The following is a 14,586-nucleotide window of genomic DNA, read 5'->3' as shown; positions in this document are numbered from 1 at the left end:
AGCGAGGGCCTGTGTCATTGTTGGCCGCCTGGTAAAGAGGGCAGCCAACGCCTGAGTCAGTCAGTGTTCACTCAGCCACTTAGATAGAATAGACAAATAGATGCTCGCTCAGTTTTCAGGCAATTACTAGAGTAAACACAGAGCATCTGTCGCCACCCTCCACCACACTCATTCAGGGTTACAGCTTCTGGAACTAGCATGCACCAGAACTAGAACATTTGAGGGTGAACACACCACTATCTATGGGAGCACCTTTACAATACAAAAAGATGTTAGTTATGATGTTATAAAAATAAAAATGCTCATGGACAGTCGTGCAGTAGTCAAAATTTTAACATAAAAAGTCCTGATTTTAAGAGAAAGAAGTAAAAATATTGACTTTATACTGCAAACTGTTCACTTTTTTTCTTTTCTTGGCAGAAACTGACCCCCATAACTACTTAAACTGAGCTGATGCCGAGTGATTCAGTGAAGTTAAAGATAATTTATTTTGAATTATAATTCTGACTCTCTATCTTACAAATCTGAGTCTGTAAGTCAGGATTTTTAGGTTTTGTGTCATAACTGGAACTCAGTATGTCATAATTTAGACTTCCATAAACACCTAAACTGAGCTGAAGGAGCGGAAGTGACTGCTTAAACCTGTGACGCAGCTGAGGATTGTTTTTAAATATTCAAAACACAGAAATTCCTGTTAGCAGAGCAAAATATGCCATCATAGGCAAAAAACCACAACCTGCATTCTTCTGTCAGCACAGGCTGATTATTTAAAGCATCCACTACTTCAAGGGAGACTGGTGCAGTCGACTTTGTTAGCAATATGCTTTACTGTGGATTTCAAGCTTTGCAAAACCTTTGGAAAGTCTAAGTAGCACTGATCGTATGATGAAACAAACTCTTTTGCAGAATATCAACCTCAATGGTTCACTTTATTACATTCAGCATAAACAATTCCATTTAAAAATCTAAATGCACAATGTCTTCTTTCAAAAACAAATGCATTCATTATAACTGTAATTTCATTTGTAGATTAAAAAACATTTAACTCTTGCCATTTTTGAACCTGAGGAGCTAAGATCCACGGACTCCTTCAGTGGAAAAACACTGAATGCTCATGCCCCAGATGAGACTGTACAAGACTGTATGCATACACACACACACACACACCCAGTGAAAGTGGTTGTACCTACTTGGCCTTGTTCCCTGTTACCATAGTTAATCATTTCCTTAGTAGGAGGCAGGCTTATAGCCCTCAGTAACAATAGCAAAGGCATTTACAAAGGCAGATGGTTGTTTTCTAGTTTTCTGCACACTTTGCCTTGAGGAAACTTCCAACCCTGTTTTTACACTCCTCAGACTGTTTCAAGGTTGAGGCAGGAGGCAAATGACACGATGTTGCACACAAGCAGAGTCTGATAGATGAATTAACAGTCAAAAATTACGCATTTGTTTTCAGACATATTGACCAGCTGTCGCAATCCTGCCACGCTTTTCTTGCCCTCATCTTGAAGTAGAGCGAAGTTCAAGCCCCCATTTGGATTTCAAAGGGTCTGAGTGCTATGAAGCCTCGTCTCAAATTACTTGTGAATCTACGACATTTTCCATCAATGACACACTGTGTCACGCTGTAGGTGCCGTACACGTGGCGCAATTCAAGCTCTGCCAGACTTCTTGATGATTCAAGGTTTGCTAAAAAATGTTGATGTCACAGTGTCGCCCTCTAACTTTCATTATCTTGCGTGACCTTGTTCAGTGCGTCATGTTCTGCCACAGAATGCGTCAGGAAAATGACAACAACCACCTGCAGCTTTCTTGGCTTCCTGAGGCACATGCTAATCTCATAAAACTCTGCACACCAGGTGTTCATTTTGGCATGGGTCATGGAGAATACATTGCATGAGCTTTATGTATGAATCACTGAGGCAAGCTTGATGTCACAGCTGTTGCATAATCTAGACACACAATCGAAACCTTAACTGGAATAGACCATACCATATGTACATACAGAACAGCAGTCATGTTGTTGATGCTGATAAATTGATTGTTTAGATCCTGAGAATTGAATCAACTCTGACAGCATCGTATCAAAAGGAAATAAAGGCAGTGAAGATTCAACAATAAAAACCTCCATTTACATTTCAGTAATGGCCTAACATGGCCAGTCAGAGCATGCACAAACTCTTTCGTGTTGGTGTTTGTCAACCACTGAGAGCTGCCCATCTCGAACAAGAGCAGTGGGCTATCTGATGATGTAAGACTGCTCTAGTGTGCGGTCCGTTGCGGAGCAACTGATGGCTCTCTATCAGATCCAGTCACTCATCTTCAGCCCTCATGTGGTTGGAAAATGGACACTTATCTAGGCAGAAGGCCTCTAATGGAGCATTAAAGTGTACCCTATATTCCCCCGCTGGGCACCAAGCAGCCAATTTTTCCTGATGCTGGTGCATTACATCACTGCATCAGTCTGCGCTCTGCTACTGCTGCTGCTGAGACATAACAAACAAACCGGAGCACTGCTCTGGAAATAAGACTGTTGCTCCAGGGGTGACAGTGATCATAAAAAACAGACCTGGGGCTATTCTCCCTCTGCATAAAAAGCTTTTCTCCAAAGATAAAATAAAAGTCCAGAAAAAATAATGATATAAACACTTAAAATATATAAAAGCACTGTGGAAAAACTAGGCCTCTAGGAACAACTGTTATGCCCCCTCATGTGCATATGGCACCTAATGCCTAGCAGGTCTCCTCTGCATACAGGTAACATGATGATGAATGCAACAGACTGGAGCCACTGAGCTCTTACATAACTTAGTCAGCGTGCCAAGCGCTGGTCTACTGCAGCATCAGCAGTTGCAACACTCATTCACTAATGCTGCACATTCAGATGGCATAAGCATTCCTGAAATATCCACAGGTAATTTCATCCTGGGTCTCATCGGCCGAAAGGCTTTTCCCATCGAGCACACAGAAAAAGACCTTCCGTCCTGTCATGCTGGCAGCTGTCCAGCCACAGCAGCTGCTAAAGTGGAGGGAAAGTGGACACCGTTCTGACTGAGCAGACTACAAACTTCCCGTAAGCTCACGTGCAGGGATGAAGGATCACAAAGGTGTCGTACATCATCAGATGTTTTCAAAAGCCAGAGGAGAAAGGCAGCTCTGGTGAACAGGCCACACAGGGTACTGTGGAGACGGGGGTCCACGAGGAGAGCCAGCCAGGCCGGGGTCAATGTCGCAGCTAGGGAGAGAATAAATAATCACATTGATTTAAACCTTGCATATGAATTCGTCAAACACATTCTTATTACACATTCAGACTGATAAGTTAATGTGGTACCTGGCAGGAGCTCTTTGCAGACTGCAAGGCTGTCTTGCACCTGAGCAGCACTGTCCTCTGCCCATGCACTCAGGCTCTGTGCCAAAGCAGAGGATTCAGAGTATCTTTCAGCCATCTGCAGCAGGTACGGCAGCACATGTGCAGTCATCACAGAAGGCTCTGCAAACACATTGGCCTCATCCTGCTCATACAGACTGGAACACCTGAATACGACAGCGATAAAAACAACTGAGCACTCAACCCAGGTTACTTTGTTTGTACAAGTGTATTGATTCAGTGAGGTGACATACCCTGCCTCTGAGGCCTCTCTCAGCACAGGTCTGAGGTCAGGCTGAGGCAGGTTACACAGCAGCAACTCCAGTGTGCCAGGGGTGTCCCAGCATTCCTCCAGCAGCAGGTCCAATAGGAGCGGCAGAGCCTGGTTGACCTGCATGAGGTAGACGCTGCTCTGGCTTTCTCCTCTTCTCGCATGGTGCAGCATGGAGGGAAAACAGGCCGCCCGCATCCTCACCTGCTGGCTTTGGTCCTGCAGCAGGTACAGGCCTGTGCTGATCAACCTAAACCAGGAGGATTAAACAACTGTGATTTCTGCTCAACAGAATTTGTCATTTGATTGAAAACACTGTTCAAACCTGCTCATGATGGCAGTGCTGTGTGGAAGTGGAACTCCAGCCACACACAGAGCTTCAGCACACGCCATCCTGAGCACTTCAGGGGCGTCTGGGGACCGTTGGCACTCCAAGACGCTACACCAGCGCTGGAGCATGGACGTCTTTAGACTGATTTACAAAAAGATAAGAAGGTCAGAGCTGTAGGCAGAAGTGGTCCAGTGTGTGACTATACTGAAGCAAAAAGAGCAATAAAACATGTGAAACCTGGACTCTGGCCACCGGGAGAGCAGCAGACTAGCAGCATACAGAGCCTGGGAGAGAAACTCTGGCCCGCATCGCTGGTCCTCCAGGTCTCCCAGCAACAAATCCAGACACTCAGACAGAACTGGCTCCTCCAGTGGGGCCGACTGAGGAAGATGTTGGGATAAAGTAGAATCACTGCCAGCCATCACTGCTGCCAGGGCTGCGAGGTAGGTCCTGCGGTACTCCACACTGTGGCTCAACAGCGCCTCCCTCAGGTTTGTCTGGAGATGGAGCGCATTAGTACAATCTTTTAATCTACTTGTTAAATGATCAGTGTGCTTTTAAATGACAACCTGGTATACCCCGACTGGCTCTCACTACGCAACATCCAAGAGGTGACGACTTTGAAGTCAAGATCACCGCATATCACAGAAAAACAGAAGAAAAATCGGATGCACATGGAATAAAATTAAAAATTTGCTTGGTTTGCTGTTATGGCACACTATAAAGGATGTTTCTTGCAAATATAAACAACAAGAGTACAACACTTGGACCATTTCAGTGGTTTCCATTAGTTCAGTGCTTCAAATAATCCACCCTGTTTAAAAAGTATGTTCACACAGATCCTGTTTGCCCAGTTTCAATGATCCCATAACCGGTTTTCTTATTGTATTACTCTTAGATGTACTATACCTTCTAACTTTGCTGCTGCTAATCACACCTCTGGTTCACCTTGCATGTGATCTATTAGTACAAATACAACACCAGTTGTGGGTACTGTCTGTGCAAAGCTATTGTCTGTCATTTTGTGGTTTGTGTGCCCTTATATAGTTTCTATTTAATTCTATTCTTATTTTATACTCATGTACTCCAACATAATACAACTCTACATTAACCAACAGGCTTCTCTAGTCCCAACTAAATGATGTAATAAGTGCAAACAGGTGCTGCAAAATAAATAAACTTATAATAAGTAATAATAATAATAGTGACGACATGAACAGTAGTCAGTTTCTTTATCCACTGTCTGCAGATATGCAGTGACATATCTTATCAAGCTTATTTAAACCAGAGTCAATTAAACACTTAACAGGACACATATGGGAGGGAACAACTGGGTGGTCTAGATAATGCAACTTACTACAGAGTTTATCTAAATGACCTATGTGAACAGTAAATAAAAAAAGGACAGACATCCTCTTGAGTGTACTTAAGTCTCCTTGATTACAGAACATAATAGTTTTTGGACGCACCCTTTCTTATGTCAGAGGGAAAAAAAAGCTCTTCAGACAGAGTTCGGCCTAAGCTGCCATTATATTTAAGCCTATCTTTGCTTCCTCTGTTTCCTCTCATTGTGCTCTCAGAAGGTCGTTAGACTGAAAGCTGTTGGACAGGTTTTTGGAAAGGTTCTTTTCTTCGTGCTGTGGTCTGGAGAGCAGATCAAGTCTCACCTGCAACACCCTCTGGATCACCTCTCTCAAGCTGGTCTGCTGCGAACCCCACCCATCCACCACCCATGAGACTAGTGAGAGCCTCAGATCGGGGCTCAGTGCAGAGAAGCTGTCCCAGATTCGACGTGCGCACGTTAGATCTGCACATAGAAAGTGGATGGCCTGTTGGTGGAATGATGACACGCCAACCTGTGGAGATGACAGAGATAAAGCATTAGACAAAATATCTCCTGGCAGCCTTGTGCTTGACAACACAAGATAGAATATACAAAATCTCATAAAATTTTGATTGAAATGCCAAATCCTGATTGGTGCACAGAAATATGTGTTTTCCCAACAGAGCCCTGCCCATTTAAAACCAGGGAGAGGGCACAGATCAGACCCCCCGGTGGAAATATTTAATGGGAAATAACTTAAATTGTTCAAACTTTGGCAGAAAATGTTATGTTTATGTATGAATACTTATAGTACTTACTTATAGTAGCACTTAGAGTACAATGCTGACTGACAAATATGTTTTCATACCATGTAAATGCATCATCCCCAGTTTGATGCCAGGACAGAGGCCTTTGCCGCATGTCAGCTCTCTCCCTGTGTTTCCTGTCTATGTATGCACAGCTACACGATGAATGAAAGGCTAAAGTTCTTATGTATGGGTGTGTCTGCATGTATGGCACGCACCTCAAGTGCCTGTTGAGGTTTCTGGAGGTCATGCATGAGTGAATCACTGAGCTCTGACAGGTAGGTCTCACAGCACAACCGTCTCAGTGAGTCTGCCACTCCGAGGTAGGCCGCTCTCACTAGGGGGCAGCGTTGAGCCTCAGTCGCCAGCCACAGCGAGGCCTCCACCCTGCTCAGCACGTCACACAGGCCAGCTGAAGGGGCGCTGGGAATAGAAACGGCGTGGGATTTCAAAGCCTGACAGCGTCTGATGAGTGAATGGATAAACAGCTCTTTTAAGTCTCACCTGGCTGTGCAGAGAGCTCTCTCCAGAACAGCTTTGATCTGCAGGAGCTGTCCGTGGAGCCGGTTGTGACAGCAGCGCTCCTGCGGACTGGGCAGTTGACCCGTCAGTTTGAGGAGGATGTTCATGTACTCTGAGGGGGGAGTCATGGCAACCAAAGCCTTTGAGGCCATCACTCTTACACTGTAAACAGGACTGGCAGACAGCTGAAGTAAAGGAGGCAGGAAGTCTGACAAAGTTCTGGCAGAGGAAAAGCAGAGAAGACATTCACCCAGTCAAATAATATTCAGTATATAGATTGATGAATGTGCCAAACTTAGAACTTACTAATTTAGTACTAACTTACTTATGAATAAAATATAAAATTGAATCGTTTAACATTTTGCAGAGAGCTAGATGAGAAGATTGATTCCACTCCGTGTCTATACGCTCAACATTAAGCTTCCACCTGCAGCCAGTTAGCTTGGCTTAGCAAAAAGACTAGAAACGGGAAATTAGCTCGGCTGGCTCCATTGAAGGGCAACAGAATGACAGCACAGTGCACTAATTAACATGTTATAGCTTTGTTTTATCTGTACAAAAAAAAGTGCAACATAAAAATGACACTTGGGTTATCTGCCAGATAATTTCTTGGCCGAGTGAAAATGCAAATTTTTGTTTTTATAAACAAACGAGATACAAGGGTTTCATTCAACGTGGTGGATTTTGTGACTTTTGGACAGACTAGCTGTTTCCAGTCTTGAAGTCAAACTATTCCTTTAACCAGACCCTCCACATTTTATGTCAAAGAATCTGAATTTTAATTCCAATCAAACAGATTAGTTCCTTCTTCACTATTAAATGTGAGCAAGTTATTGAATCCACTGGTCTGACATTTGGCTATTATTCTAATAGCTGACCTAACTGTCTGGTGATAAATAAAGAATATTCACTCCGTTGAATCGTGGACGCCAGGCTGGAGTTGAGCTAACAGAGTGAGGACGGGGTAGAGCGACGGTTGGAGGTGTAGCTTGGCCTCACTGGATGGACCCTGGAGGTCTTGTGCTGCTCCTCTCAGCTCACCCAGGAGGAAGGGTTGGAGCGCAGGGTAGTGGAAAAAGAAGGCAAGGGGGGACATGCCATGCTGGGTGGGGCCACCCTCTTCACTGCTGGGCCGCTGGCCGAGCATTCGAGAGCACAGAGAACCTGAAAGCAAATTTAACCACTGTTATTAACCAATGTAAACATTTTATTAATTCATTTATCAACAGACAATTATTATGATTATTGTTATTAGAATTATTACTATTTTGATAATTGATTAATAGTATATAGCAACAAACAATTACTTTAGAAAACAATGGTCAGATCAATCTATAAGCCCTTGTCCTCATGCAGTCCATGCAAAGCTCTAAATGTATGTCTTACTATAAAGCTGCAGAGCAGCGTTCCTCATGGCCCAGCAGGGAGAACTGAGCAGAGTGAGCGATAAGATGGCTACAGCAGGAGCAAACTGAAGGACAGCTACTCCCAGACCCGAACCACGCACCAGGGCCTGCAGAGTGTGAACCGCACACACCTGTAAAGGAAAAGGACAATGACATGACCACATCTGTCTTTGTGGTTAGCCCAATATCCTTCTTGTCGCTGTGTCTACAAACCTGCGGCAGGTCCAGTGTTTGGTCCCAGTCCTCAGGCAGAGGGGTTCTGGCTGTCTCCAGTAAGGTTTGCATACTGTGGGCTAACAGTTGTTTTGTTTTACTGGCCTCCCCTGCAGACACGACGCACAGGATGAGCATGGGCAAGCCAGCAGCCCGCCGGGTCACAGATGTGGAACGAGGGGACTGCACAACCTGCAATCCCTAGAAAGAGATAGGAGAAGAAATATAACAGTCCAGTCCAGCCTCTCCATTATATAATGAAAAACACACAAGAGCATGTATCACAACTCACTTGTTTAAGCATGTGGACAGGAATATCCCTAAACTCTGAATCACTGCTGCTCAACAGGGAGGCACAGAACTTGGTGAAGCCTAGACAGCATCCCTCTACTGCCCCCTGGTGGAGATAAATGTGGTTTTCAGAAAAGAACACGAGTTGATTTAGACTTAATGTCTCTAAGTGGATTTATAAAACTTACCCAGTGACGACATTTGAGAAGAATATTCTTGAATACTTTTGATGCTGTCATTAGATCCTCTTTTGTTAGAAGGCAATTGCTGGGTTTGGACTCAGTGAGAATTTTCTCCACCAGAGAACCTAAAAAGATCCCTATTTCCTGATAAGAAAGCATAAAAGCAAGTTCTGTCAAGAAAAAATACACACACAGCAAATAACAAAGATAGATGTTTTTGCCATCTTCCTAATTGTTGAAGTGACGGTGCACCTGGCTCTGTTTTACCTTAAGGGAGACCCAGCAGCAGGTGAGAACGAGGCTGTGCTCCTCAGACAGCAGGACACCCTCCTCCTCCTCACCGCCTCCAGACGCTTCGGCTATTAGAGAGCTGATGGCGTTTCCCATATCACAAAAAGAAGGGGGAGCATCTGCGACAGGATAAATTCATTATGTGGTGTCATAAATAAATTTGAATTGTTGTGTTCATTCCCCAATCAGTGGTGTTCCTGCAGACTGCCCCATTACCCTTCTCAGTGGCACAAGCATCCGGGTCTCCATACAGAACGCCCAGCAGCAGCAGAGAGATGCTCTCCAGCAGGCTTAGCACCTCAGTGGTCAGACTGTGCTCGAGCGTGTCGTACACACTGCTGGGTGACTCAAGCAAACACCTCTGAAGGGCGCTTAGAACACCTGGAACATAATGCAAGACTTAAAGAACCTGAGCGACGTTTTCTACAGCTAAACATCACCTCTGCTGGTTGCAGATCTTTAGTCTCACCGTGTATCGGCTTGGTTCTGGCAGCGAGCATCATGTCAGCCTTTGCTGTCAGATAGTGCTCCTCCAGCTCCTTCACCAGGAATCTGACCATGCAGGAGGCCTTGGAGTTACTTCCACTGCTGACAGCAATGTGACTGTTCAGCCTGCAGTCCTCTGGCTGGTCTTGTGATCTGCAGGGTAGAACAACACCTGATAACTGCTTATCCTTTGCATCTAAAGCAGGCACAATTTTGAACGAGGAGGCAAGGCTTACTTCTGAAGGAGGACCTTCATCATCAGTGCTCCCATCTGAGCCTCCTGCACCCGAGGGCTGCACAGGTGCTGTTTGGTTCGGCTAAGCAGCACCGCGGCGATATCGTCTGGAAAACTGGGTGGAAAAAATCTCAATAATAACCCAGCTGAAAGCTCCCGGATCTGTAAAACAAAAAATAGATCTTTTATCCTTTCAAAAAATATTCTATCTTCAACCTCAATCTTCAATTTTTACTATTTAAGAAAAATATGAAGCAAGTTAAGGCAGCCCTACCTCATTTGTGGAATCTTCTAAACAGCTGATGAGGACCAGCTGTTTTGTCCTGCAGATGAAATCCCACTGCCCTCGTTGTCTGGCACAGGTAATAAGACAGCCCATATTTGCTGAAAAGATGATTTCACGGAGCTCATTCAAATTCTAAGCCAAAATAATATAGAACAAGATACAACATACTTTCTTTCTGGCCTACATTTTCCTTTCACTACTCTTCCAGACTGACCTGGAGGTTGTCCTTTCTTTTTTTCTGGGCTCCAGGTGTCTGTGCAGGTCTCCAGCACTGCAGACAGCAACAGTAACGCAGTCTTCTTCCTCTGATAACTGTGTCCCGGTGCGAGGTAGCTGTACGGAAGCTGACCCAACCATTCCACAAACCCTGCATGATATACAAAAAGGTTCTGATGAACAGAAAATACACCAATGTATGGAGAGATTGACTGAAAAAAACATAGACATAAAGACATAACAGAATAACACAACAAAACAGCAGATGTCAGGTATCTCACCTATCCCCTGCTCCAGTGTGTCCTGTGCCGTCTCCGAACAGGTGGCTCCTCCTTTCTTTTTGCCCTTCTGTCCTCTGACATGTGCCAAGCAGCCGTCTCTGATACGAACCAGAAACCTCTTCACGCCGGCCTGAAGATGCTGCCGAAAAGGCGAGGACTCACAGTTTAGGTTCTGAGGAATAAACGTCCTCATTATTGACATCTCCTCTATGGTTGGAGTGTCTTTGGTCTTTGGGCTGCAGCAGAGAAGGTTGAGAGCGGCAAGGCGGACTTTGTCATCTGCGGATCCCAGAGCTAGCTGGAGGGTTTCAAGGGTTGAGCTCCCCTGCAGCTCCCAGGGAGAGCCTCCAGTAACAGCTCGATAGGAGCTCACGACGCAGGCCCAGGCGTGGAGGTGGCCGAGAGCGAACGGGTCCAGAGAGGCCAGCAGAGGAACCACAGCAGAGGGGAAGACTTGAAAGGTGCAGGGTAATAAGTGTATTGAGCTGTTGTTCTGTAGAAGAGTCACATCAGACGTCAGCGCCTCATGAAGGACGGGACGCCAACACCTCGCCCACTGATTGGCCAGATCCAGCTCGGTGTGCGAAGCAGGCTTTTGTGAGCCGTCACATAGCTCTCGCCTCTGCTGCTGGATCAGACACCTGTAAAGCTCTGACCCACATGGTGACAGGTGATTGGTTGACAAGCACTTCAGGAGATGATTGGGTATTTCAGCATACTGATCCAGCACCTGATCGATTAAAGAAACATGCACCAAAGTCATTATGGTCACTACATTATAAGATTATTAACACTGTAATAACCCTTAATCCCTCACCATGTCAGTACCCAGATACGGCAGCAGGGCACAAAGGCGGTGATATTTGGCTTTGGCTTCCCAAGGAAGTTTGATTATTCTCTGAAGCAGAGTGAAATAAAGAGGCTTCCTTGTGTCACAAAACTGCTCACAGTCCATCTCATAGAGGTCCAGCAGCAGACAAAAGGCACTGCGCACAAGTTCTGACACACCCTCCACCTGCCAAAGCACAGTGAGACAGCCGTCAATGAACAATCCTGCAATTCCACAATGCGTCTAAATGATTTCAGAAGCTAACATGAGGTCCATGAGGTGTTCCTCAATACTTGGATGAGCCTTTCAGAGTATCGCTGTCACTGTACTGAGCTCCTGAGCTCATGCAGAAACATCCTTTATACAATTATGTGTTTCACAAAGTGGTGAACCTCGCTCCATCCTCGCTTTTCCAGGATGCCCCTTTCATATCCAATCATGATGCTATCACCTGTTACCAATCAACCTGTTTACCTGTGGAATGATCCAAACAAGTGTTTTTGGAGCATCCCACATCTTTCCCAGTCTTTTGTTGCTCCTGTCCCAACTTGTTTGAAACATGTTGCTGCATCAAATTCAGAATAAGCCGATATTTACACAAATCAATTAAGCTGATGAGGCAAAATACGAAATATATTGTCTTTGTACATATACCCATATGTCTTCAAATCATCACATTCTGTTTAGTTTATATGTTACACAGCATCTCAAGTGTTTTGGAATCAGGTTTGTAATGTTAGTTAGACTCACTGGGCTCTCTGCATTGGTCCAGATAATGTGAATGAGCTCTTGCTGCAGGCTGCTGTCGTCGGGCAGAAGGCGAACGCCTGTCATCTTCCAGATATCAGCCAGACATTCTTTCACTTTCCTCAGCCACAGTGTTAACACTGCAACAACATGTCATTTTTGAAAAGGTGATATTACCATTTAAGCACACGAATAAACAACCTGCACATGACTCACCTTCAAAGGCAAAGTAGTGACAATCCAACTTCTCCTCGCACAAAGCATAGACCAGAGGAAACAAACCTTTCAGCAGGAAACACATCTGAAAAGAAAGGATGGATTTGATCACAAAAGCGAGCACAACAACAGTAAAGCATGTTTTGGATATCAGCTTTAACTGGATTTACTTCCGTGGCATCCACATGTGAACTGAGCAAGATGTGAGGTCGACAGCAGGTCAGGAGGCCCCTGCTCACAGTCAGCCTGTCCACGCCGTCCTTCCCTGCAGGGCTGCACTGCACCTGGAGAGCACCAACAGTCAGCAGCCAGGGCTCTGAGGAAAAACAAGAATAACAACTGTCAGAAACTGTCTACGCATTCACACTCACACACAGTATATATGGCATTTATGCTTTTTTGAATATGGCTACGCTAATTCATTTTACATTTTATCCACATGGGCACATATGTGGGTCAAATTCCAAAATCTGATTTGCTCTTGCTGTTGGTCAGCAGTGTTGGTGGTTACCTACCTGAGTGAGAGACCTGTAGCAGACTCCAGGCAGCAGCTTCTCCAGCTCTGCTCTCTGGCGCTGTGTTGATCAGCATGGCCACAGCAGTACCTGCCAGAAGGCGAGTGTCCCTGTTGCAGCACTGCGAGGCAGGATGCACAGACTGGTGAGACGAAGCAAAGGTAACAACTGAACAGATCCCTATCTGTTCAATAAGTGTCTCTGAACTGATGAATTAACAAGATACTTGTCCGAGTATTATGTCCATAAGAGCCTGCAGGATCGTCTGCACTGCCGCACCCCTGTGCTCCTTGTCCCACACTAGAGGAGCCACTTCGCTGGACAACAGCTGAAATATCTGCAAACACACCTGCAGAGATCACAGCTCTCAGGTCAGTAACAAAGACCACAAATGCAGCCTGTGATGAATGCAATGGACTGATTCATGACGCGTGCAGCTTTTCACGCACTTTGACGGCAATGTAACACAGCGGTCCATCTCTGAGGGATTCTTGTTGCAATACAACAGGGAACAACTCTGACACTTTATTCAGCAAGGACAGGTGCGACTCTCGCCACACCTCACGACCAACAGAGCTGTCTTCCAGGAACATACAGGCTAAAAAAGATGAAAGAAAATACAATAAAAACTTACATATGAAATCAGAGACATATGGTAATAACACATCATCTTAAGACAGCACCAACCTCTCTGCAGATCCTCCAAAGAAAAGATCTGAAAAGAAGATGTGAGAAAAGTTATATGCAGTGCCTTTACGCAAAATATTCCAAACACAAGTGAAGTGTGAGCTCTGTACCTGCTCATTGTGGACTATAGAGAGCAAACAGTGATGGGTTTCTCTATAAACCAATTGGTGGTCCACCTTTGCCAAAAGTTGCAACATCTGTGAAGCACATATGAAGTCTATGAGATTTCTTATTACTGTTTTAAGCGTTGCACAGTGAACAGAGATGCCCGCTGGCCTGACCTGGTCCACTTTACGACAGGCTGTTGAGATGCTGACCGTCTTCAGCTGCATGGAGATGAGGAGTCTGACAAGGAGCAGGAGGTGGTCCTCTTCTACAACCTGAAGCTGTGCCTCTGGAATTTGTCTGAGCAGCTGCACAGCCTCCTCTAAACAGCGCTCCTTGCATCTTTTCACACTACTCCTGTTCATACAAGCATACTTATTCAGCCAAAATCACACCTTATTGAAAAATGTGTGTGAGTATATATGTTCTCAAACATGCTGAGGTTGTGGATACCGACCTGGAGGATTCAGAGAGTTTATCAATGAAGAGCCTGAGTGTCTGGCTGACATTTGAAGCTGCTTGGTCCTCGGTGATGACACAGTCTTGCAGACTTGTCATCAGGTCTTCAAAGGACAGCATAGTTTTACTATCTCCTCTGTACAGACTGTCGATATTGTCAGACACATTGGCAGCACGCTGGTACGCCGGTCACGTGATATAACTCTAACTCTACTATTCACAGACCCAGTAGTCATAAGAGAATGATGGCGTCATGCTGCCACCTAGAGGCGAGTTTTCAGCTTTTTTTTCCGAATTAAAACGTATTTTATTTTCTTCTTTTAAGAAGAAGTTATTTGATAAAGGTAAAAACCTTTACCTTTTGTAATTTAAACATATTATGAGCTTCGCATTCAATTGGGGAACACTATTTGTTGTTTAGCTTTTAATGTACAACCAGAATGATTTGACTCCTTAAATACATTAGGTAGCTTAGGTATGTGTATGCATGTGTTAATTTTAATATATAAAAGTTTTA

At 44.8% G+C, this 14,586-nt stretch overlaps 1 protein-coding gene across 2 annotated transcripts; it reads right to left on the bottom strand.

Moving 5' to 3' along the window:
- Positions 1 to 910: 910 nt before the first annotated feature.
- si:ch211-225b11.4 (thyroid adenoma-associated protein homolog) lies at positions 911 to 14,198 on the bottom strand. Of its 2 annotated transcripts, none has more exons than XM_041937211.1 (31): positions 14,068 to 14,198; positions 13,787 to 13,967; positions 13,616 to 13,702; positions 13,506 to 13,533; positions 13,268 to 13,416; positions 13,045 to 13,167; positions 12,819 to 12,939; positions 12,474 to 12,619; positions 12,304 to 12,388; positions 12,091 to 12,227; positions 11,329 to 11,526; positions 10,512 to 11,241; positions 10,229 to 10,381; positions 10,003 to 10,112; positions 9,730 to 9,890; positions 9,477 to 9,646; positions 9,224 to 9,388; positions 8,984 to 9,126; positions 8,723 to 8,860; positions 8,536 to 8,640; positions 8,244 to 8,444; positions 8,011 to 8,161; positions 7,536 to 7,788; positions 6,607 to 6,843; positions 6,321 to 6,525; positions 5,640 to 5,828; positions 4,210 to 4,469; positions 3,967 to 4,113; positions 3,625 to 3,891; positions 3,335 to 3,537; positions 911 to 3,235 (listed from the first exon to the last, which is right to left on the bottom strand). In XM_041937211.1, the coding sequence occupies exons 1-31, from the start codon at positions 14,187 to 14,189 to the stop codon at positions 2,988 to 2,990; spliced, it is 5,613 nt and encodes a 1,870-aa protein (XP_041793145.1). In that variant the 5' UTR covers positions 14,190 to 14,198; the 3' UTR covers positions 911 to 2,987. The 2 variants fall into 2 exon arrangements, with proteins under 2 accessions (XP_041793145.1, XP_041793146.1); XM_041937212.1 differs by having other exon boundaries at positions 12,091 to 12,203.
- Positions 14,199 to 14,586: the final 388 nt, after the last annotated feature.

Source organism: Chelmon rostratus, chromosome 5 (genome assembly GCF_017976325.1).
Source record: "Chelmon rostratus isolate fCheRos1 chromosome 5, fCheRos1.pri, whole genome shotgun sequence".
Classification (NCBI taxonomy): domain Eukaryota; kingdom Metazoa; phylum Chordata; class Actinopteri; order Chaetodontiformes; family Chaetodontidae; genus Chelmon; species Chelmon rostratus.
Note: the sequence above shows the minus strand (reverse complement) of the source record. Positions and strands in the feature narration are given on the sequence as shown.